This window comes from Myxocyprinus asiaticus, chromosome 16 (assembly GCF_019703515.2).
Source record: "Myxocyprinus asiaticus isolate MX2 ecotype Aquarium Trade chromosome 16, UBuf_Myxa_2, whole genome shotgun sequence".
Taxonomy (NCBI): domain Eukaryota; kingdom Metazoa; phylum Chordata; class Actinopteri; order Cypriniformes; family Catostomidae; genus Myxocyprinus; species Myxocyprinus asiaticus.
The window spans coordinates 2,489,972-2,516,399 of NC_059359.1; the positions used below are offsets into that span (position 1 = coordinate 2,489,972).

Sequence of the window (26,428 nt, forward strand, 5' to 3'; positions counted from 1 at the left end):
CTAAGTCCTCGTGGTGGCGTAGTGACAAATCTCAGTTGCCTCCACGTCTGAGACCGTCAATCTGCTCATCTTATCACATGACTTGTTGAGCGCGTTACCACGGCGACCTAGTGCATGTGGAGGCTCACACTATTCTCTGCGGCATCCACGCACAACTCACCACGTGCCCCACCGAGAGCGAGAACCACATTATAACGACCACGAGGAGGTTACCCCATGTGACTCTACCCTCCCTAGCAACCGGGTCAATTGGTTGCTTAGTAAGCCTGACTGGAGTCACTCAGCACGCCCTGGATTCGAAATTGCGACTCCAGGTGTGATAGTCAGCGTCAATACGCGCTGAGCTACCCAGGTCACCCAAAATAATGCTTTTTAATTTAATGACAAATAAGAACTGTTTCGTTCTCATCATTTGCAAATTTGTCATCACAACAATTATATTCAGAGTTGGTAAAGCCATAAAGAAGATGAGATAGTCATGTGTTATACATTGTTAGAAAGGTCTCAATTTGTAGAATGCAATTAGCAAATTTGTTTCACTCAGAGGTGAAACTGCAGTGAGTTTTAGTGTATAAAATTCCCACAGACACACATAAATATAATAAACAGGAGTGTGTTTTTGTCATGTTTTTCCTTATTACTTCCTAAAACATAAATATAACATAGACAATGATGTATAGTAACTTACAGCAGACTATCCCGATTCAAAGGAGCCCAAACACAACATAATATGATCAGTAGATCTTCAAATATTCCTCAAAGAGTGTACATGAAAAGACGATGCACAAAAGGGCACTTAACACAAATTGTGTATGAGTGTGTTTGTGTGTGTGTGTGTGTTGTGTGTATGCACATGTCCGAGGACTGTGTGTGCTAACACACATTCACATGTATGTCCTCATTTAAATGATTATGATGCTTCTGAACACTTAATTTTTCTGTATTTTTCAGTCTAAACCATACATTTCCAATGGCCGGTCATTTTTGACCGGGAACACAAGTGTTACGAAGTGAAATGAAACCAATAAAATGTTAAGAAAATGGTCCCATTTTGTGTGTGTGTGTGTGTGTGTGTGTGTGTGTGTTTTCACATACCATATGTGAACAAAGTCAAGGAATTTTATTCCAATTGGATTAAGTAAAAAAAATAAAAATAAAAAATAAAAATCTAAAGAAAAAAAAAGTCGACCGGGTCAAAATGATCAGAACACAACATAAGGGTTAAATCTATATCTTCAGAAGTGATATAGTAGGTGTGGGTGAGAAACAGATCAATATTTAAGTCCTTTATTTTACTAAAAATTCTCCTCCCTGCCCAGAAAATGGCGATATGCACAAAGAAGGTGAACTGCCAAAAACAAAAGAAAAAGAATGCGAAAGTGAAAGTGAAAGTGGAGATTTATAGTTAGCCTATAATTTTAAGATTGCACCGTGTTGACCTGCATTGCATAGACCTACAGAGCTGAGATATTCTTCTAAAAATCTTCATTTGTGTTGTGCAGAAGAAAGAAAGTCATACACATCTGGGATGGCATGAGGGTGAGTAAATGATGTGAGAATTTTAATTTTTGGGTGAACTATCCCTTTAAGGTAGAAATTGACTTTCCTACCCTGGGGTAAAAAGATTGACAACTATGATCCAATATTATTGACATTTTCCAATCCCTTAATGGTGTAACATCTGAAATGGCCCTTGTTTTCTTCCATTAGATAATATGACATTCTAAATGTGCATAGGAATTCCTGTTGCTCAATGCAAGTGGGGTGTTATTGAATATGGCAGGCAAACCACATGTCTCGCCTTCAACAAGTATACAGAGCCAGATTACTATTATACCTAGAACAATGGTTATCAAACACAATCGCTTACTCCTGCTTTAGATGTTATGTTAGATTAAATGCCATACGCTCATTTATAGTCCGGAGGGAGCAGGCACAAAACTCGGAACTGCTTTTGTGTGGTCCGAGGGAGAAACTTGCACTGACAAGTGTATAGAAGCCCAAGCAACACTGACGTGAGGAAAACAAACCATTGCGAAGCTCGATTAGCTCATTTGACATTCTGATGAAAGTATTATTGGTAAAAGACTCAGCAAAAGGGAACTAACAAATGAGGAATTTGTATCTGTAACATCATTTCCTCACATACATGTTTACGTTGACTTTAGAATAATTACCCAGACATAAGGTATTGCTTCTTAAATTAACTATTTAGTCTGTTATACATTGTGTGTCTGTTTGAAGGTTTATAAAGATCTTAAACAAGAAATTAAAATAATCAATTAGATGATAATTTATTATAATCTAAATGGTGACATTCTGCAGTTATTATAATATTTCAAAAGCACTAAGCTGGTAGTTTCATGTTTCTTAAATCACTCTGTGCTTTCTTTCTTCTTACATAATAACTCAGATTATTATTTCATGTCCATTTATATATTTGGTAAGTAACAGTGTAATAAGTGTGATAATGTAGTCCTTATTTTCTGATAATCCCTTACTTACTTTAGCATTTTGTGCATTTATTTAAAACATTATTATTAGTACTTTTTGAGAATTTTGAATACTGCACAGAAATACATGAATTGAGATGCAGATTGCTAGTTATTCAAATGTTCATCAAATAGTCATTAGGTTTATCATTTACCCAAGAGAATGTGGTAAAAATGAACTTTAAATAGATTGACTTTGAGAAGGTTTCAGTGGTCAATACTCCACCCCAGGGTTAGAAATGAAGGGGGTCTTGGGCCAAAAATGCCCCTAAAATTCAGAATGTGTCGGCAAAAAATGCTCTTGCAATGAGAGATTCTGTCTTTTCTTTATAACATCTGATATTGTTCTATTATAGTCCTGGTTATACAAGTTATGTCATAAAATATGAGCTGTTTATATAGAGTAAAAGGTAATAAATTCTCAATGAATTGATTAAATTGACACATCTGACAAATGGATGAGACACCAAATTATTGTTTAATTAGAAGACAAATGTGCACTCATAAAGGTGAAAATGCTCATGAGAATAAAATCCGAAATTAATTTCTGACATTGCTCCGCCCTCTGCAAACTGTGTCTGTAACTTTTGGAAACTAGAATCATTTTCATGAGAGAGGACAATGAGGCAACATCAGCACATATGAAGAAAGCATGAATACTGTGTAGAGGACTTTTAGTGCGATAATAGGCCCACAGATTGCAATAAAATTAAATTTTTTGGCAATGTTTTATTCAGAGTCAGAGTATCGAAGCGCTACATGGACAGTGTTTTGACAGGAACTTTGTAGCAGAGACCATGATGGCTTTTTGGACATTATTCAGGTGAGGAGGCACAGTTCTCACAATTTCGTGAAATAGGTCTTATAAATAACTATATAAAACACCATCATGCTCATTTTACCAACAATTTATGTCACTAGCTGTTAGACGGTAAGGTGTATCAAATTCAAAGCCTTATAGCAGAATATTAAAAAAATGACAAGATTTACTTCATTTTTATTTCGTACTTTTTGTACACAGTTTTTCTGAGTAAATCTTAATAGTATAAAATTAAGAAAATCTAGTTAACATAATATTGATTAAAGTGAGTGAGTAAATGTAACTTAAACATGTAAATACAGTAACTTTTAATTACAAATATGATATACATGGCTCTAGAATAAACTTTATTAGTACAGTAGTATCAACAGATATATTTTGTGAGTAGAAAATGAACTTCAGACTGCACGAAATAAGAAGTTACCTAACGTAACAACAAAATCAACAATAAAAACGTTGTAAATAAACTTGCAAACAGTGAAACCATGCAAGCTCATTAATTATTCAAGACCAGTGCATGCTGGGAACACCAGCTTTGAAAAGTTAAGTCAAATTTACTTAGTTCATTAACCAGTGAAATTAGCGAATAAATATGACAAGGATTAATACATGGTGACACATTGTAAAGATAACTATCAATCATAAATAATATTTACTGGAATTTAGAATGTAGAATTTACATAATATATTCATGTTCACGCTTTAATTTATTCAATGTAGAAAGTACTGAATATTTTCTACTTTATTTACTTCACCTCCAAACTATTTTTTCAGTATTTATAATTTACAATAGTTGTTAATTATAAATATAATAGTATGTTTTAGAATGCTTACTATTTCTGATTTTGTTTGGAACTGCTATTCAGCGATTCGCCGCTGTTGAATATATAGCGCCACGGCTAAAGATATTATATTTATTTATTACTTATTACTAATTACTTTCTAAAACCCTCATCAGTCTCGACCAGATGAAAAATACAAGGATAGATCTTTTAATTCTTTCAAATAAATCATATAAAATCAAATAAATTATTCATGAACTGGCCAAAGAATTTAAGGGGGCAGCGTTAAATTAGAAAACATATTTTAACATTAGACCTTAAATTTCGATTTTAAATTCACTATTGTTTTATATAGAATTGTTCTGTGGTCTGTAAAGTATTTAACACAATTACATCAGAAGTAACTGTAATTAAAATTACTGAACAATTAAGAGTAATCCCCTACTTTACTTTTTCAATGAAAAAGTAATTTAATTACAGTAATTAATTCAGTGTTACTGACACATTAAACATACACTTATTTAAAAAATAAATAAAAATAAATACGTTTAAAAAAAATTTAAAACATACATTAAAATATCAGTATCTTCACTACATATTTTAAACATATCCCGCCCCCTCAACGCGCTTCACTGTATAAAATAAATATCGTCCCACCCCCTTAATGGACTTCACCACATAACGTAAACAAATGCCCGCCCCCTCGAAAATAAATACCCCGCCCCCTTCAAGCGTTTCAATGCATAATTTAAATAATCGCTCCGCCCTCTTCAAGCGTTCACTACAGAATTCAAATGATCGCTCCGCCCCCTTCATGCGTTTCACTACATAATTTAAATTATCGCTCCTCCCCCTTCACTCGTCACCTCCACAACCGACATCATTCATCACCCTCACAGCTTCAGCTAGCGAAACGCCCTCAACCGTCTCTACAGTCCGCCACTCCGCGTATGGATCACAACATTACCGTTATCTCTCATATCGGTGCTCTTATTACATTGTAAAAATTCCGCCGAAAAAGAGAAGACGGTTTATCTCAAATGTCCGCAATTTCTCCCATGTAAGTAGCTTCGGCTTTGATAAGCTAACGTGTGTCTGCTATCTTTTAGCCTGTTGTTGTGAATTTGATTCAAGGGTGAAGAAAATATTCAAGTTGTAGTATTTTCTTTACATGTCAGGCTGCTTTAAGATTGAAACGGTTTATTGTTTTAATATTTTACTTGTATATATAGCGTATGGCTTTACTATCGCTAGCATCTTCTTGATGACTAGTGCTAAATTAGTCTGTAATTTAATCCTCATCGCGTCTGTCGCACAGTCTGCTGGTATATAGGCCAGTAAGTCAATACTAATTATTTCATTACGGCTTTATTAATTAATCAGAGAGATTGTGCTAAAAATTAGAAAGGCGTTTTAGTATGGAGTTATATATGTGCCACAATTCTGCACGCGCTAAAATATATTTTTAGTGCACAAAAATGTTGCGCACGCACAAGATGATATTTTGAGCACACTAAAATGTTCTGCGCGTGCAAGATGAAATTTTGAGCGCAAAAGATGTTATTTTGCACGCACAAGATGATATTTTGAGCGCACAAATAATGTTCTGCACATGCAAGATGATATTTTGAGCACACAAAAAAATTTCTGCATGCGCAAGATGATATTTTCGAGTACAAATGTTTTTTCTGCATGTGCAATATGAAATTGATCGCATTAAATATTTTCTGCACGCACAAGATGATATTTTGAGAGCACAAAAAGTTATTTTGCACGTGCGTGAACCCAGTTCTGTAAAGCAATGTATCTTCTTGCAAAGATAAATTAATTTTGAGCAAACGAAAATCAATTTTGCGCTTGAATAAAATTTATTTGAATATGAATTCGCTTGGAATTCTTAAATTTTGCTTTCTCCTCCTACACTCAAAATATAATTTTATGCATGGAGAATTGTGGCACAAGTGTAACTCCATATTGTAGTAAGCCTTTGTATATTGAAGGATAAAAGTCTTGTGAAATTGGCGCCTCGTTCATTTCTGGATGTCTTATTTATGTATTTTTGTATATGTTCAAGTATTTTCCCGAACAGTAAAGCTGTTTTTTTATTAGCACTGTTAACTTAAATATAATATTCCAATGTCTTCTGCATTAGATGGGTTGATTTCAATTTTTTTTACATCACATTTACAATTTAATATCTCTTTCAGGTGTGTGTGAACTACGAAAACAACGTAGGGGCTTCTAGCTTCCGTGAGCAGTTTAATTTCAACGCTGAGCCCCCTTGGGATCCTAGCTGATAGCAGGAGAGGTCAGCGGCTGACCTGTCCCTGTAAGTTCATATTGATGCTTAAATGTCTGAATAAGGAAGAACTTGTTATTAGTTAAGTAACTAATTATTTGCTGACCCAATTGGCAATTACATTTAATATATAAACAATTAAAAAACTCTATAAAATTAACTCTAACAATAATCAGACTTACAGAGAAGACGCAATGGAATACGTGCATCTTAACAAACAGCTGCTTCATGTTTGGAGCAGAACTGAGGCCAAGAAACAAGCTCTGGTCCGGTTATGGCCTGTGGTCCGTTCTGACGAGTGATTTCAATCTCGAAGTCCACTCTCATATCTGTTCCGTGAGTGCATTTAATATCTCCTCTGTAATGCAATCTCACGCAAAAGGTAGCACAGTGAGTGGATGGAAGTGTTCCTTCTCATGAATGATGTGGAGAAACGCTCAGAATCTAATACTCCCTAGACACGTACTCCCTAACCAATCAAATCTCAGACTCTACGTATATACCTCACATTTTAGGATTTAATTTTTAAACAAGAAGAATAAAATGGCAAAAAAAAAAAAAAAGCCTTTCCCCATAGTATTATACAGAGCCCGATAGAGGACAGGGTGGGAATTTCTTTCTGAAATAGTTTTGCATTCCCTCCCAAAAAGTTTTGCGTGTCCTCGCAATAGTTTTACGTTCCCTCCCATAAAGTTTTGCATTCCCTCGCAATTAGTTTTGCGTGCCCTCGCGATTAGTTTTGCGTGCCCTCGCGATTAGTTTTGCGTGCCCTCGCAATGGTTTGTGTTACCTCGCACTTAGTTTTGCGTTACCTCACACTTAGTTTTGTGTGCCCTTGCAATGGTTTGCGTGCCCTTGCAATGGTTTGCGTGCCCTTGCAATGGTTCGCGTTCCCTGCAATTAGTTTTGCGTGCCCTCGCAATGTTTTGCGCTCCCTCACAATTAGTTTTGCATTCCCTCGCAATGTTTTGCGCTCCCTCACAATTAGTTTTGCGTGCCCTCGCAATGTTTTGCGCTCCCTCACAATTAGTTTTGCGTGCCCTTGCAATGGTTCGCGTTCCCTGCAATTAGTTTTGCGTGCCCTCACAATGTTTTGCACTCCCTCGCAATTAAGTTTGCGTTACCTCGCAATTAGTTTTTCATTAATTTGCAGTTAGTTTTGCGTGCACTTTCAATAGTTTGCATTCCCTCGCAATAGTTTTGCGTTACCTCGCACTTAGTTTTGCGTGCCCTCGCAATGGTTTGCGTTCCCTCACAATAGTTTTGCGTGCCCACGCAATAGTTTGCGTTCCCTCGCAATTAGTTTTGCGTGCCCTCGCAATGGTTTGCGTTACCTCGCAATTAGTTTTGCGTTACCTCGCAATTAGTTTTGCATTAATTTGCAGTTAGTTTTGCGTGCACTTTCAATAGTTTGCATTCCCTCGCAATAGTTTTGCGTTACCTCGCACTTAGTTTTGCGTGCCCTCGCAATGGTTTGCGTTCCCTCACAATAGTTTTGCGTGCCCACGCAATAGTTTGCGTTCCCTCGCAATTAATTTTGCGTTCCCTCGCAATAGTTTTGCGTGCCCTCACAATGGTTTGCGTTACCTCGCAATTAGTTTTGCGTTACCTCGCAATTAGTTTTGCGTTACCTCACACTTAGTTTTGTGTGCCCTTGCAATGGTTTGCGTGCCCTTGCAATTAGTTTTGCGTTACCTCGCAATTAGTTTTGCGTTACCTCGCAATTAGTTTTGCATTAATTTGCAGTTAGTTTTGCGTGCACTTTCAATAGTTTGCATTCCCTCGCAATAGTTTTGCGTTACCTCGCACTTAGTTTTGCGTGCCCTTGCAATGGTTTGCGTTCCCTCACAATAGTTTTGCGTGCCCACGCAATAGTTTGCGTTCCCTCGCAATTAGTTTTGCGTGGCCTCGCAATTAATTTTGCGTTCCCTCGCAATAGTTTTGCGTTCCCTCACAATTAGTTTTGCGTGCCCTCACAATGGTTTGCGTTACCTCGCACTTAGTTTTGCGTTACCTCGCACTTAGTTTTGCGTTACCTCGCACTTAGTTTTGTGTGCCCTTGCAATGGTTTGCATGCCCTTGCAATGGTTTGCGTTCCCTGCAATTAGTTTTGCGTGCCCTTGCAATGTTTTGTGCTCCCTCACAATTAGTTTTGCATGCCCTTGCAATGGTTTGCATGCCCTTGCAATGGTTTGAGTTCCCTGCAATTAGTTTTGTGTGCCCTTGCAATGTTTTGCACTCCCTCGCAATTAAGTTTGCGTTACCTCGCAATTAGTTTTGCATTAATTTGCAGTTAGTTTTGCGTGCCCTTTCGATAGTTTGCATTCCCTCGCAATAGTTTTGCATTCCCGCAATAGTTTTGCTTCCCTTGCAATGGTTTGCGTGCCCTTGCAATGGTTCGCGTTCCCTGCAATTAGTTTTGCGTGCCCTTGCAATGGTTCGCGTTCCCTGCAATTAGTTTTGCGTGCCCTTGTGATGTTTTGCATTCCCTCGCAATTAGTTTTGCGTGCCCTTGCAATAGTTTGCATTCCCTCGCAATTAGTTTTGCGTGTCCTAGCAATAGTTTTGCGTGTCCTAGCAATTAGTTTTGCATTGTTCCCTCGCAATTAGTTTTGCTTGCCCTTGCAATAGTTTGCATTCCCTTGCAATAGTTTTGCTTCCCTCGCAATTAGTTTTGCGTGCCCTAGCAGTGGTTTGCGTTCCCTCGCAATTTGTTTTGCGTTACCTCGCGCTTAGTTTCGCGTGCCCTTGCAATGGTTTGCGTTCCCTCGCAATTAGTTTCGCGTGCCCTTGCAATGGTTTGCGTTTCCTCGCAATTTGTTTTGCGTTTCCTCACAATTAGTTTTGCGTTCCCTCACAATAGTTTGTGTTACCTCGAATTAGTTTTGTGTTCCCTCACAATAGATTGCATTCCCTCGCAATAGTTTTGTGTTCCCACACCACATGACCTGAACAAAATGTGCCTTTTCAAAATAAAAAGATAACATTTCTGTCATGAGGGGCTAAAGGCAGTGGTTCCCAAATTGTGAGGTGTGGCCCCCTTGGGAGGTGTGAGGGCACTGCAGGGGAGGCACAGGGAGATGGTGGGATTGAAGGAGAAGTCCATTAAAAAAAACTAGCTATATTATTATTATTATTAAGAGTAAACTTTTGAAGTATGCTTCCAATCCAATTGAGTGTCAATTGTGCAATTGATTGATATATTTCAGCTGGACTGTTGAGTCTGTAGATGACAGAGACTCTTAGTGACAAGAGAAGGCTGCCATGCCGGTTGGTTTTCTTGTTGTACATTTTAAAGTATTAAATCCACTGCTTTTGTGAGAACAGGATTTTTCCGGCATTGAAATTTTAATTTTGCAAATTATATGATATTCTAATTCGTCTTGCTTTTGCCGTTTTATAAGCACTAACTATGCTTCTCATCTGGAATGTGATGAGCGCGGGGTGCTTAAAGACTGGTTTCGAATGAGTGTTGTGCGATCCACGGAGAATCACACTCGAGACGCACTCTGCTCCATCCTACTGTATCTCTGGAGCGTGCAGGTGCGTGTGCACGCGACACGTGCCAGTCAGGCTTCCCTCGATATGTGAGCTCCGGTGACAGGATATTGTTATTACTATGGCTGTTTATTACTACGCCATAATATTGTTGTACACAAATGTATGGGAAAACATGCCTTAAATAAGATTTTTTACTGTAATTTACTTTTTGCATTCAACATTTTGAATATACTTGGCTGCAATGACTTTTTGGTTGACATTATGGTTCTTCTGATTAAAAAAAAAAAACATCCTTGTAAACCATTTATTGCACATAAATATTTAGATGTCCATAAAATGTCGACAAAGGCTGAAAAATATTAAGCTATATGTCCCAGCCCTGTTTATCTCCAAATAAATAGATTTTGCTTTCATATAATTGAGTTTTATTTACATTTCTGATCCACAAAGTAAAGCAGTCTCAGAGTCTTGTTTGGGATGGCGTTTATTTCAGTCAGTCATGTTATAGATCTTTAACAGAAGCCTTCATGATTTTCTGTTGTGTGTTTGCAGTGGATATCGCTAGGACTCAAGAGCTCTGAGGGTTCTTCTAAATAGGTGACCTGCTTTATGTCGTCAGAACATCGGATTACTGATGAGTATGAAGGAATCTCTGGATGAACTGCACTGTTCGGTTGAGCTGCTAGAAGGAAGCACAGCTCTCTGTGATGTCATTGATAAACACATCCAAGAACAAACTCTTGTAAGTGTGCCAAGGGCTTTCTGTTGTGTATTTGTCATTTATTATGCCTTTTTCTCTCTGTACCAAAACACGTTGTCCATTCTTCTTTGTTAGGCACAGAAAAGTGCGTTTTTTGTAGCTGATCTTGGGGTGATTGTGTGGCAGCAAGTTCGCTGGAGGACTCAAATGGAGCAGTTTCGGCCTTTCTACACAGTCAAGTGCAACAGCAGCCCAGTGGTTGTTGAAATCCTGGCTGCTCTTGGAACTGGATTTGTTTGCACAAACAAGGTGAATATAGAGTATAAAATGTCTCATCCCTGTAGTCTGTACTTCACATTTCATATTTAAAGGAATAGTGTCGGGCTGGGTGGTATATCGACTTTTTAAGGTATATCAATATATTTTCAAACAAGATATAGGATGAGACAATACCGCTTATATCTATATAGTTTGATGTTGCGTTACATAACCCGTTTCTTCCGTAAAGCTGTGCCATTGTTTGCATCTCTCCTCTCTCACACGATTCGCAATTAGGGGTTCTCGCTCTCAATGGGGCACGTGGAAAGTTGTGTTTGGATCGTGGAGAGTAGCATGAGCCTCCACATGCTGTGAGTCTCCGCGGTGTCATGCACAACGAGTCACGTGATAAGATGCACGGATTGACATCTCAGAAGCGGAGGCAACTGAGACTTGTCCTCCGCCACCCGGATTGAGGTGAGCAACCGTGCCACCACAAGGACCTACTAAGTAGTGGGAATTGGGCATTCCAAATTGGGGAGAAAAAAAAAAAAAACTACGTTTAAACTTATCTAGCTAGCTGCTTAATCCTGCTTTGTGACATAGGTCTCTGGTTAGTAAAAAGAAAAACAGTGGTTCAGTTATTTGGAGATGGTTCGGATTTAAAAGATCAGATGAGCAGCAAAACCATCTGTAGAGAATACCATAAACAGGTTGTATCCACCATTTTCAACAGCGCAATAAACTGCAGTACGAAGAGTGTGTTATACTTCGTGCTGCTGCTGCAACCCCGGCCGTGAAGCCTTCGCAACCCGAAAAGTCTTCTGCAAAAACAAAGAGTGTTGCAAGCATCATTTACCATCTCACATGTGGGCTTGACTCACAACTGAACATTTAGCCCACTTCATAGAAAATACAGAGATAGATATCATGTATCGTCATTCAGCCTAAAAATAGCGAGATATGATTTTTGGTCCATATAGCCCAGGCCTAGAATAGTGTACCCAAAATGAAAATTATGTCTTTATTTATTCATCCATAATTTTTCCCATGTGGTGTTTTATCTTTCTTTCTGTTGAACACGAAAGGCTATTATATGGCTTCAGGAGTGCAGAAGTTGCATGGGCTAATTATTTATTTATTTATTTTTTGGTAGTGTCCAGTATAGGTTTTACCGATTAATCGATGCCGATAGTTGCTTTTTGGATCAGTTATTGGCAAAATCTATCTATCTATGCTGATAGTTGCCGATCTTTTTTTTGTTTGTTTTTTTTTTTGGTAACCTTGTGCGACCCCCGCGTACACATGCAGGGATGTTGTATTTTGGCTTCGCTGTACGCAACGCATAATTTAAATTCATTTAAACCGACTAATAGCCGATAAGACCATCTGGTAAGAAGCCTAATAATGTTTTTACATTGAAATCTGTTTGAGTCAAAAGATTAAAGTCTCTAGTTTCATCCGATATGCCGTTTTATAAATGTAAACGATTAATCGTGAAACACCATGCTGCTAAACGCAATGTACACTAATGTGTACTTTAGCGCATTCTTTCCTTAGAAATCCTCTATTTACTGTGTATTATCACATTAAGAATCAATGGGTTCATCCAAAAACTGGACAATGTTGCTTTCAGAGGCTTTATATGGAGTTAGGATGAAAATAAGGTGCATTTCAAACTGTTCTGAGACCAGTGCAGACAGACAGCACACTGGAGGTTAAGTCATTCACTAAATAGGGAGCAAGGGAGCATGCTATAGCTCTCTATGCAGCTAAGTGCATTCACTCCTAAAATCTGATCAAAAGTTCAGTTTCAGGCTGCAGATGATGTTTGGATCACTCAACATGTTTGACAGACATGTGACAATGATAATCAGTACATAGATTCAGAATTTATAATGTATCATTTTATTTTAACATGGTTGACAGTGATTGGATGATGCTGGACATTACTTTGAATCTGAATTAATTATGATAATTTCTGATGTAATGTCTGTAACATGAATAATCAACACTCCTGGAAACAACGTAAACAATTTGATGAAAAAAATATCTATAGTTGGGTATTATTTAAAATTTCACAACTTAGTCCCGCTGTCCACATATGTGGACATACATTTTTATGAAAACTATTTGCTCTAGAATTTTTTTTTTAATCTGTTTATTAGGTGCTACTAGTTACAAATCAAAAAGAGAAATGTAAAATGGACTTCGCTGTCACGCTCGGGTCTCAGGAGGTTAATTTTTATTCCTTCGTAAATTCAAGCGAGGCCATGCAAATAAAAATGCCAAATGTCTCCAACTTCATATCTTGTGAATAATAATAAACCTTATTGTTCTGAAAAAATACACAGTATATACAGTTGTGCTCAAAAGTTTGCATACCCTGGCAGAAATGGTGAAATTTTGGCATTGATTTTGAAAATATGACTGATCATGCAAAAAAACGGTCTTTTATTTAAGGATAGTGATCATATGAAGCCATTTATTATCACATAGTTGTTTGGCTCCTTTTTAAATCATAATGAAAACAGAAATCACCCAAATGGCCCTGATCAAAAGTTTACATACCCTTGAATGTTTGGCCTTGTTACAGACACACAAGGTGACACACACAGGTTTAAATGGCAATTAAAGGTTAATTTCCCACACCTGTGGCTTTTTAAATTGCAATTAGTGTCTGTGAATAAATAGTCAATGAGTTTGTTAGCTCTCACGTGGATGCACTGAGCAGGCTAGATACTGAACCATGGGGAGCAGAAAAGAACTGTCAAAAGACCTGCGTAACAAGATAATGGAGCTTTATAAAGATGGAAAAGGATATAAAAAGATATCCAAAGCCTTGAAAATGCCAGTCAGTACTGTTCAATCACTTATTAAGAAGTGGAAAATTCGGGGATCTCTTGATACCAAGCCACGGTCAGGTAGATCAAGAAAGATTTCAGTCACAACTGCCAGAAGAATTGTTCGGGATACAAAGAAAAACCCACAGGAAACCTCAGGAGAAATACAGGCTGCTCTGGAAAAAGATGGTGTGGTTGTTTCAAGGAGCACAATACGACGATACTTGAACAAAAATGAGCTGCATGGTCGAGTTGCCAGAAAGAAGCCTTTACTGCGCCAATGCCACAAAAAAGCCTGCTTACAATATGCCCGACAACACCTTGACACGCCTCACAGCTTCTGGCACACTGTAATTTGGAGTGACGAGACCAAAATAGAGTTTTATGGTCACAACCATAAGCGCTATGTTTGGAGAGGGGTCAACAAGGCCTATAGTGAAAAGAATACCATCCCCACTGTGAAGCATGGTGGTGGCTCACTGATGTTTTGGGGGTGTGTGAGCTCTAAAGGCATGGGGAATCTTGTGAAAATTTATGGCAAGATGAATGCAGCATGTTATCAGAAAATACTGGCAGACAATTTGCATTCTTCTGCACGAAAACTGCACATGAGACGCTCTTGGACTTTCCAGCAGGACAATGACTCTAAGCACAAGGCCAAGTTGACCCTCCAGTGGTTACAGCAGAAAAAGGTGAAGGTTCTGGAGTGACCATCACAGTCTCCTGACCTTAATATCATCGAGCCATTCTGGGGAGATCTCAAATGTGCGGTTCATGCAAGACTTTGCATGACCTGGAGGCATTATGCCAAGACGAATGAGCAGCTATACCACCTGCAAGAATTTGAATAGACAACTATTACAAAAGACTTCACGCTGTCATTGATGCTAAAGGGGGCAATACACAGTATTAAGAACTAAGGGTATGCAGATTTCTGAACAGGGGTCATTTCATTTTTTTCTTTGTTGCCATGTTTTGTTTTATGATTGTGCCATTCTGTTATAACCTACAGTTGAATATGAATCCCATAAGAAATCAAAGAAATGTGTTTTGCCTGCTCACTCATATTTTCTTTAAAAATGGTACATATATTACCAATTCTCCAAGGGTATGCAAACTTTTGAGCACAACTGTGTATAACCCTTCATTATGTTAATAAATAGGCTATAAAAAATTAATTTGGTAAAAAATGAATTAGGAGCACTGTAACTGAGCCAAGTCTCTGTTATTTAAAATAAGAGTTCCTTGTTTGTTTCGGGCTTGTTTATACAACCCCAATTCCGAAAAAGTTGGGACAGTATGAAAAATGCTAATAAAAACAAAAAAGAGTGATTTGTAAATTATACTCACCCTTTGCTATATTGAAAGCACTACATCTACACATTAGATGATGTTTTACCTTGTGAATTTCATTGTTATTTTTAAATTTACAGTAATTTCAAATCAGATGATTGCAACATGCTCCAAAAAATTTGGGACAGTTGAGTGTTTACAACTGTGAAACATCATTTCTTCTAATAACACTTAAGCATTTGGGCACTGAAGACTACGTTTAGAAAGTGAAATTGTCCCCCATTCATCCATTATGTAGGTCTTTAGCTACACAGTTGTACAGGGTCTTCGTTGCCGGATGGGGTGCTTAATAATGCGCCACACATTTTCAATTGGAGACAGGTCAGGACTGCAGGCAGGCCAATCTAGCACCCGCACTCTCAGCTTACACAGCCATGCACTTGAATTCCGGGCAGTATGTGGTTTGAATTTGTCCTGCTGGAAAATGCAGGGACGTCCCTGGAAAAGGCGGTGCTGGATGGCAGTATATGTTGCTCCAAAATTTGTACATATCTGTCTGCATTCATGGTGTTCTCACAGATGTACGAGTTACCCATGCCATGGGCACTGACACACCCCTGGCCCATACAGACACTGGCTTTTAGACCTGACGCTAATAACAGCTTGGATGGTCCTTTTCCTCTTTGGCCTGGATAACACGACGGCTTTGTTTTTCAAAAATATTTGAAATGTGGACTCATCAGACCAAAAAACACGGTTCCACTGTTCTACTTTCCATCTAAGATGAGACCGAGACCAGAGAAGTCGGCAGTGCTTCTGGACAGTGTTGATGTATGGCTTCTCCTTTACATAGTAAAGTCTTAACTTGCATCTGTGGATGCAGCGGCGAGTGGTGTTGACTAACAAAGGTTTACTAAAGTAATCCCAAGCCCATGTTCATGAAATCCATTACAGATGAATGATGTTTTTTAAGGCAGTGATGTCTGAGGGAACAGAGATCAGGAGCATTCAGAAGCGGTTTTCATCTTGTCCTTTACGCACCAAGATTTGACCAGATTACTTGAATCTTTTAACTATATTGTGCACTGTAGAGGGTGAAATGCCCCAAATCCTTCCAGTTTGTCTTTGGGGAACATTGTTCTCAAAGTGCTGGATTATTTGCTGAAGCATCTGTTGGCAAATTGACAAATCTTGAATGATCCTTGCTCTTGAAGGACTAGGTTTTTGGAGGCTCCTTATATACTATAACACGATTGTCCCACCTGTTTCACATCTCCAGTTTCACATTGCCTTGTTATTTTAACTCGTCAAATTGTTATTGCTCTTAAATTGCTCCGTCTCAACTTTTTTGGAGCGTGTTGCAATCATCTGATTTGAAATTATTGTACGTTTTCAAAAAACAACGAGTGTCACAAGGAAAAACATCATATAATGTGTAGTTGTAGTGCTTTAAATATAGCAAAGGCTGAATATAATTTACAAATCACTCCTTTTTGTTTTTATTAGCATTTTTCATATCTCCCAACTTTTTCGGAATTGGGGTTGTAGTTAAAGGATCCCATGATATGCACCAAATCTTAAACAAAACAAAAAAGTTCTGATTATTATTAGGATTTTGGTTGAACAATAAACTACATCTGGGATTTTATTCATTTTAGACTCTTGTAGCCTTGACGTCTGTGCCCGTCATAGTTTGGAAAGACTGAGAAAATCTTTTTACATTCTATAAATCTATTTATTTTATTTTTTTTAACTATCGGTCGTTAGTTTCCACCACCTTAGTTATCGGTATCTGCAAGATCCACTATCGGTCGACCTCTAGTGACCAGCACTATGAGCTGTTCTTGCAAAGAAAAGATTCTTTAAAAATTCTCCTTTTGTGTTTCATGAAAACAAATTATAATAACGGCTTACAGGTTTGAAACAACATGTAAAATGATGACAGAATTATATATTTTGGTTGAACTGTCCCTTTAAAGAGCTGAGTATGCTAAAATAAGTTCTATACTTTATGCTTTTGCTGCTATTATTACCTTCTATGTCAGCACGACCTGGATTTAGTGAAGGGTTTTGGCGTCCCATCTCAGGACATCATTCTTGGTGGCATGTGTAAGCAGCTCTCCCATATCAAACACGCTGCCAAACACAACATCCCCCTGATGCTGTGTGACAATGAGGCAGAGCTGAGAAAGATCGCACGCTGCCATCCTAAAGCAAAGTGAGTTGTATGGTCTGTCTCTGCTAATTGTGACATCTTGTTTAGGTTTTACACTGATCCTTTAACTTTACTTCCTGCAATAGAGTGTTACTGTTGTTGACATCAGAGATCTGTTGTGAAAGAGAGGAGACGATCATACCCTTCGGCTCCACACTAAAGGACTGCAGACATCTGCTCGAGTGTGCCAAAGAGCTCAACATCCACGTTACAGGAGTCAAGTGAGTTTGGCTATTAAATGAAAATGGACATGTGGTAGAATGTGCACAAACGAATCGCCCACCGTTCAGAATAAGTTTTTAATTTCATGTTATTTCATGCATGTTGTACCCACACAGATTCAACATTCCCAGCTGTTGTCAGGACACTCAGTCGTTCTCTCGTGCTGTATCTGATGCCCGCTGTGTCTTTGATATGGGGGTGAGCTTCCCTACTGATTCCTGAGAGAATCTTTATTATCTAAATGCCATATTCACTGCTTTCTGCATCAGTATTTATTTCACAGGGTTGACTTTTCCATCAGGGTTGTAACACGTGTTGTAAATGAATTTAATCTTAGGAGGAGCTCGGGTTTGAAATGAATATTCTGGACATCGGAGGAGGCTTTGATGGAAGTGAAGCACAGTTAGAAAAGGTGAAATCTAGAGGATTTATTCAGACTTTCATGACATTTCATCTTTTGCTACACTAAAAGTTTGGGCACACCTAATCGTTCTTTATTATTACTATTTTTTGCATATTTCTACATTCGATATTACACATACAAACGTGGCTGGTGGTATAATAAATATTGTTTCATAGAGTTTCTAGTGTTGTTGTTTTTTTTTGCAGGTTAACAGAACACTGAAGCCTATGCTGGACATGTATTTCCCTCTCTCGACTGGTGTGTCAATCATCGCTGAACCAGGAGCTTATTATGTGTCTGCGGCTTTCACGCTGGCCGTGAATATAATCGCAAAGAAAGCAGTGGGGCGGGATTTCATCGGCCAACCACACAGTGAGTAGAAGTCAGCATGCTCAAGATTACCTGTTTATTAAAGGAAAATTCTGGGTTAAGCTAAATCATCAGCATTTGTGGCATAATGTCACAAAATTATAGTATCGCACTTAAAATGAAAGTCTATGGCAGGGGTGCTCATTATGTCCATCGCGATCGCAAGACAACCACCGGTCAAACGGTGAAGTTAGTAGAGAGAGAAACTACTCAAATAACGAAATTCTTAAAGATCAATTTTATTGCCCCATTTCGGCTCCCATGCGGGTGGATTTCCGAAACGTAGGATGGCAGGAGAAAACTAATTCATATTTATGAGAAAAGCTCTACCTGATTGGTTACGGTTACGATTAGGGGTAGGTTCTCCGACCACTCAGGTGGCGCTTTCCTGATATTACTAAATCGTCCAATCGGGTATCGCTTTCCTCGTGAATATAAATGACTCTTCCCATGTCATCCTACTTTTCAGAAACTCGCCCCCCCCCGCCCACTTTCTGACAGAGGGCTTCTTTTGGTTTGCGTGTGTGTGTTGTGAGAGCGCTCACGATAATGCGGATACATCCCTGTGTGATTTTATTTATTTATTTATTTTATTCATTTATTTGTCAGGGACCATGCACAAAAAAACTTTAATCTCACAAGAGAAGAGATAGCTAATTTCCATCTGCAGTCCCTGGGCAGGTAAATAAAAAACATGCAAATATATGTACATACATACAAACATATACATTAACAGTAAAATACTAACATCGTACAAACTTAATGATGACAAGTTTGAAGCCCTAAATGCCAATTTTTAACATTTCTGGAGAACGTATAAAAAATCGGGTAGCTTATTCCATTCTTTAGTTGCCTTGTATGAAAAGGCAGATTGTGCAAATGCGGAATTTCTTTTAGGAATTCTGCAATCTCTCCGTGCACTAGATCTAGAAACCCTTGTCATCTGGTTTGAGCAATTAAATTGGTCAAATGGTCAAATACATTTCAAAATGCCTGTCTGTCTTGACTGATAGAAATATAGTCAGTTATGTCTGAAGTAAGTGTAAACACCAGGACAAAAAAGCAGATTTGTATGAAAATATTGGATATGTGCATTAGGACTTGCAGTGTATATGCAGCCTGATAGGCGGCTGTGGTTAAGGTGGTAGAGCGGGTTGGCCACTAATCGCAGGGTTAGCAGTTTGATTCCCGGCCCACATGACTCCACATGCCGAAATGTCCTTGGGCAAGACACTGAACCCCAAGTTGCTCCCAATGGCAGGCTAGCACCTTGCATGGCAGCTCTGCTGTGCAGACCAGAAGTGGAACTAAATAAATACATAAATAAAATGCTTACAATACCTTTGTTTTAAATAAGTTAGGGTTTTGGGTGGAATCACTACTGTAGTGCCATCGAAGTGATCAATAAAAGGTTTCCATGTGACAAACTGTCATTAATATTAACTAGAAAACAATAAAACCAGCCATTGCTCTTGGCTGGTTAAATTTAGTAGCTTTCAAATAAAATATGAATGTATTGTAATCATACAGTGAAGACCTGTAATCAACGAGAATTTAAGAATGTTTACTTGAATACTTGATACTGCTGTTAGAAATTCTTTGTTCTAATTTTATTACTGACTGTTTGCTTGTCTTGAATAATTACTTGAGAACTTGAAAGAATGCTTACTCAATTAACAAATTAGTTAGTATTAGTTTTTTCATCGAGAATCATCAAATTTGAATGGTATTGGTTCCGGCTGCGGAAATGTTGGTATTGTGACAACACAATAAATATATGTAAATTGTGCATGGTAAATATTACTGTAATTATGAAAAAGTAGATCTCATGCCATAAAAGTGTGAGCACCCCTGGTCTATGGGGCCAATGTTCTGGGGGCCAAGAAAAAAATAATTATCAATTATTTTAATATTATTATATTATATATTAATAACTACAGTCTTGACCAACACAAAATAGGTATTGTTTGAAAGCTTAAAAGCTTTACTTTCCAATGCATGTATGCATTATGACCAAAACTGGACAAGTGCTTTTGAAATTTGCAGACAAATCAGAAGTGCTCCGTTTTTAAATGTATTAATAATTTTGCACTGCACATTTTAATGTAATCGGTAAAAACATCAAACTGATCAAATAGTCACGTGTCATATGTTGTTGGAAAGCTCATTTAATGAAAAATATCTTTATTGTTAGCAAGCATGTTTAATACATCCTTTTAAGTTGGGGAACAAGCTGAATAATCGGTTAAGAGCTCATGATTAATTGTTGCAATAATAGCCGAATAGTCAAATAATCATTCTAGTAATCGTTAGATTAGTAGATTATCAAAATAATCATTAGTTGCATCCCTATTGGACAGGCTTTTGTATACTTGGAGATGTTTTTGGACACTATGATAAATTATTTCGTAATGCTATAACTTTTGAATGCTTTGTTGTATTTTCGGAGCCACCTAATTTACACCCAGAGATATATAATGTCAAATCAGAAAAAACAAAAAAGAAAAAAAATGTAATTAAAAAAATTAAAATATTCAGCAGTTTCTTAGGCTGAGAGTCTCAGAATTTATCATCTATATATCATTACAAATTTTGAAAAGTTTTCATTAAAATGATACCAAACACTTGACATTCCTTGTTTTTTTTTTTTTTTTTATTTCTTTTTTGTATTTTTTTTATTTTTTTATAAGCCTTTAATTTTAGGTATGCCACTGAAACAGGTAATCTTTAAAAACACCCTCAGAGCTTAAAGGGTTAAAAACAAAAATAGGGAGCTCATATGTTTGTTAAAGCATGAATTTTTCAGTAAAATGGTGTTTCTTCTACTTTGGGCACTTCTATGTCCCAGGGGTTGATTTTTATTAAAATGGACAGATTTCAACTTTTTTTTACCAGGCCTTCATTATTTATTTTTGGCCCTTCTCAAATACTTTTTTTAGCCTTGTCCCAGGCCCAGACTTTCAGTATTAAACTAAGAAAATCCATTTTAAAAATACTAATTATTACATGTTTAAAACTGTGATAATCTAAACAAACAGTGAAATAAACAGAAACCATTTAAATATGTATAGTGTGTAAATGATTTCAAAGATTTGAATCTCCCACAGTTGTGACGTCATTTCCACAACACCAAATAATTTGTCCCATAATAACGTTTTGTTAACCAATTGGACAAAAGTGTCAGTGAAGAGCATGCTTGAGATTAAACGATTAAATGAGACTAAAACTTAGAAAAATCAAGAGAAATATCACTTTTAATTGGCCATCATTTACAATCAAGCTGTAGTTTTGACAAATGATGCAAAAAGTGTGAAAATATTATTTAATTGTGTGTATTTAGGATAAATCAAATGTTAGCTATGAAATTAGCTTCAGCAAGCCAAATGAGTCGGTCATTTTATTTGAAAAAAATTAAAAAATGTAATTTCCGTCAGCGTCATTTGCAGCACAGAATTAAATCCAAAACAGAATTTGAGATGTGCTGGAAATAACAAATGACATAAATCTCCTGTGATGCATGTACATACACTGTTGGACATTGTTAGTAGACAAATAAAAAAAAGTGTTGGTAATAAAAATGTTTAAATGAGACAAAATCAACCGTGCTAAAAGTGCCAAGTTGAAGCGTGAGTTAGGGCTGTCAATTGGGAGAGAAACAAAATTAAAAATTTTACCTTCAATATATTAAATCTTTTTTAAAGTCAGCTGATTTTTAAATTGACGCATTGAATACGTAAACCATACAGCACCGTTATATTATTGCAAAGAACATTCCTGGCTGTTAAAAAGAGCATTTCATTTTCAACTAATGTGCATAAAATAAATAAATAAAAAGTTTTAGTCGGTCCATATTCTCAAATGTGAAGTCAAAAGTAAAATGAGGGGGGGAAAACGCTTCAATAGTTCACATGGTGTTACACTTGCACTGATTCCTACTACTCAAGACTCAAGCTTCATAATAACAGCAAAATATTGTATATAGGGTAGCAATATTCACAGATAGCAGTGGTATTCGGCTGAACTCGGTGGTGAAGCGGCGCAGAATATGAGTCCAGGCCAGGGGCTGTTCAATCAGACGAAACACAACAGACTGGAACTGAACAGGATCTCGAGACACACATTTCCAAGTTGAAAAGTGTTTAAAAAAAACTCATTGCTTAATCTGAGAAACGCTTATAAGAGAGCAAGACACAACAGCTAAAGACCTCCACCAACTGTAAGGGGCTGTTCACACCGAACGCTTTTGCAACCATCCATTTGTTTTTCAGTGTAAATGCCCACCAGACGAACGTCTTTGTTTCTCTTTGTTTTTGTTTATTCAGCATCTCGTGCAGGAGATACTGCGATACTGCTTTAAAAGCATCTTGAGACACCTGCTTTCTGTTAAACTGTATTTGTTGCGCTGTAAAACCTTTTTTAGCGCAAGAAATGCGATCAATCTGAGCTCATCGTCATTTCTTGCCACACATCCAAAATTTGAATGTACAGTTTGCATTCTTTCTAAAATTCAACGAATATTCGATATTTTTATTTGACAGCCCTAATTCAAGTGGAGTTTGTGCCATGTAAACAGATTCTTTAATGTCATGTTTGTTTGTTTGTTTTTTCAGATGCACTGTCAGCAAACGATGAGCCAGAGATTCTCTACTACATGAATGAGGGTGTTTATGGGTCTTTTGCCAATAAGTTGTTGTGTGAAGATTCTATACCAGTGCCATCACCGCACAAGGTAATGTTATCACAGTTTCTCTGAGAACCTCATGCTGTAGGAATCCCTATGAACTAATGACACTGTAATGTGTTGTGTTCTCAGGAGGTGGCAGCAGAAGAGCCGCTGTTCTCCAGCAGTCTGTGGGGGCCGTCGGATGATGATCTGGATCAGGTGCTGGAGAGATGTTTGCTTCCAGAACTCACTGTGGGAGACTGGCTCCTGTTCAGCAATGCAGGGGCCACGTTCACTAATACAGATGAACACAAACCGCCCATCTTCTACACCATCACTGAATGCGACTGGTATGGAGAGTGAATGCTTATGTATTGGTGTGCCTGTTATCTCCATATTTCTTTTCAGTTAAATTGTTTTTGCTCTCTGCAGGAATGAGATTCATAATTGTGGTGTCACTTTGGACACAAGGATGAAAAACTTCTCTTTGGTACCATGTTGTCTGCAATCAAGCATGTCCAAGACATCTATTTCTACCCCAGCTTAATAGAAATCAACTTGGGTTTTATTACAGTTATTAATATTATTTTGTAAAGGGTGATTTTAAGTAGAGGTCGACCAATAGTGGATTTTGCCTATACCGATAACTAAGGTGGTGGAAAAGGCAGATAACTGATTAATCGGCCGATAGTTTTTAAAATCGATTCATGGAATGCCACAGTATTTTCTTAGTCAGCAAGAGGCCAGAGTACAAAATGAAAAAAATCCCAGATGTAGTTTATTTTTCAACCAATAATAATCAGAAAAAAAGAAGATTGGGTACATAACATGGGACTTTTAACACGAGGACTCCTATTTTGAAATGACGGAGACAGAGATTTACCAAATTGATGATGTATGTGGTGATGAGGGACGTTTCCCCTCGTGAAAGGGGACGTTTCCTCTCGTCAAAGGGGACGTTTCCCCTCGTCAAAGGGGACATTTCGATGTTTCCCCTCGTCAAGGTCAAAATTTCCTTTGCATGCCCTCGCTTAAATTTAAAAAACATAATTATCAAATGAACATGAAGGAATAAAAAAAAAACTATCGACAACTATCGACATAGAGTTCCAAAAAGTAACTATCGGCACCGATTAATCGGTAAAACTGATATATATCGGTCTACCTCTACTTAAGCGCTTAAGAACATTCGGAAACCTCTGCTGTTGGATTTGATGGAGTGTTATTGACCATAATGAATGAATATTCATTAGAACTGGTGGATATACAGCAAATAGATGGGATTAGCTTGACATTTACAAATATAATAAATTGTATTTAAGTCCGCTGTATAAATATATACACATTGCATATATTGTTTCCTGTTAAAGTAAATCATGTACCCAACAGGGAAAAGTTATTTATTAAACCTAAAGTCTAGTTTCATGATATCATCAGATGCTTTGCAAGAAATTTGCACTTGTTTTTATGATTCATATTATGAACGATTATGTACGTTTAGACTGGATAATGATGATGTTAGAGATCATTTGAATCGGCTCAATAATAAGATTATTTAAGGAACGCATTATGATTTTGTGGACAAAATGCAATAGAATTATGTACTTGAGCCGACTTTCTCATGGGCCTGAAACATACTTTGTACATGTATGTATAACGCATCGCAAGCGTGTGGTCCTTTTGTACATATTTAACTTGTGCTATTGTGTTACTGTAGTGGTAACAAACGTCAGTGTTAAAGTTACTTTTAAATATCTGCCGTTAAACCAGATAGGTTATTATTCAGTTAGCTAGTAATTAACTTTAAAGTCAACATGAACTGTTGTTCGCAACCAATTTGACTTTCTTCATATATGTATATTTCTGAGAAAAAAAATGTTGGGCAAGAGTTGATTTGGAATAACCGTTAATGCTTACGCTGCTATGTCGCCCCCCTGTGGCGAGGCCGAGAATGAAACGTGCACTTGCGTTGCTTTATGGATTGAGCACACATTTTGGCACACCGGACACACGAGCTTGTGTAGTTATACGTTTTTGCGTTCACATGCTTTTTAGTGTTTTTCAGGCCTTAGTTGGTGCTTTTCTAAGCAATAGTCTACAAACATCGACTGCGGTAAGATATCAAAAGCATTCTTTCATGATTACATAAATGTGTTATGTCTCGTAAGTACGTCTGAGAATGTGTTGAAGATGGTTGGAGCATGTGATGCTGGTTGTTGTGAGATGCTCTGTTGAGAGATCTGTTGTAGAGGTTACTCATTTGCTGCAGGATCCTTAGACAAGTCATGTGGTTTCTAGCCCCGAACCGTTGAAAATAATTTGTCAAAACACGAAAAGCGCAAGATCAGAAAGTAATTTAACATGTTACGTGTGTTTGTTCCATCATTCAATGTCAGGGCACAAACTACTGTACAGACTGTTTGCCATTTACAGCATTTGCATCTTCTTAACAAAGTTGTGATGTCAATAAAATGGTATTTAATGGTCTGTCAAGTCATTTTCCTTTGAACTTCTGTGGTACAATTGTAATCACTTATATGATAAAAATGCATTATTGTTAACCCCCCTCCTATTGCGTTCAGAAACTGCATACACCTTTTGCATTTGCGGGTCAATTTTGAAAAGCTAATAAATCATTCATAACATGATGGTTTTCATCTAAAACTATTTTTAAGTCATTAATAAGTTCTTAACTGTTCATACATGTAAAAATATTTTAACTGACAAATATAAAAGTTATTAATATGCAATTTTTTAGAAATTATTAAATGTAGAAATTCTTTGACATTTCAAAATATACATTAACTACAGCTAAACCAGTGTGATACATGTGAAGACATCTTTTTTATCAACATTTATGTGAAATTTTATCTAAGTAGAACATAATATATAATTTATATTAACATCTAATGTGAGAATTACTAGAAATTTGAATGAATTTCCTGGTCAGAAGTTAACTAAACATCATCAAAACAACTGTACAACTCAATTATACAACATTAACACTTCTTTACTATGTTTTTATGCTAAATATACTCTATTTAATCTCATGAAGTGTTGAATGTTGATGTGTGAGTTTGCTGTAAGCTGGTTCTGCATCAGATGACTGCAGAGTAAAAATATGAACAACTTCCTCTTTCAAGCCCTATTTAGATTAATGTGTGCATGAACTTTTGCTCTCGCCACACCCCCTTTAGACAGTAGTACCTTTGATTTAGATTATTTGTCATGTCTGTTTTGTACAGGAATGTGTGTGTGTCTGTATGTGTGTGTGTGTGTGCAGTCCCAGTGAGAGACAAAAAAGGGTGTGAGAAAGTTTTGGAAAGAGGTTAAATGTAAGTGAAGTGTTTATAAGTAAAAATCTAATTCATAAATGTACAAAAACATCTACACAGTATTATATGTAAAGCCACAATTGATGCCTGGTTCCAAATTGACCCGTGAACAATTTTTTGTTTTATTTTTTTTAAATGGTTACATCTCTTAAACAATTTTATAAAAAAAAAAAATAGATTTTTTTAATGTGTATTTTGATAGTCTTGACAAAGTCACAAAGTTTGGTTCCCGT

At 37.2% G+C, this 26,428-nt stretch overlaps 1 protein-coding gene across 3 annotated transcripts; it reads left to right on the top strand.

The window, feature by feature from the left end:
* Nucleotides 1–3,114: 3,114 nt before the first annotated feature.
* LOC127453930 (antizyme inhibitor 1-like) lies at nucleotides 3,115–26,428 on the top strand. 3 transcript variants are annotated; one of them, XM_051720732.1, is made up of 12 exons: nucleotides 3,115–3,315; nucleotides 6,302–6,423; nucleotides 10,447–10,636; nucleotides 10,730–10,903; nucleotides 17,034–17,206; nucleotides 17,290–17,424; nucleotides 17,542–17,623; nucleotides 17,763–17,837; nucleotides 18,035–18,200; nucleotides 22,808–22,926; nucleotides 23,011–23,210; nucleotides 23,293–26,428. In XM_051720732.1, exons 3-12 carry the CDS (start codon nucleotides 10,529–10,531, stop codon nucleotides 23,405–23,407), a joined length of 1,347 nt encoding a protein of 448 aa, XP_051576692.1. In that variant the 5' UTR covers nucleotides 3,115–3,315; nucleotides 6,302–6,423; nucleotides 10,447–10,528; the 3' UTR covers nucleotides 23,408–26,428. The 3 variants fall into 3 exon arrangements, with proteins under 3 accessions (XP_051576692.1, XP_051576691.1, XP_051576693.1); XM_051720731.1 differs by lacking the exon at nucleotides 3,115–3,315 and adding an exon at nucleotides 4,973–5,154; XM_051720733.1 differs by lacking the exons at nucleotides 3,115–3,315; nucleotides 6,302–6,423; nucleotides 10,447–10,636 and having other exon boundaries at nucleotides 10,774–10,903; nucleotides 17,050–17,206.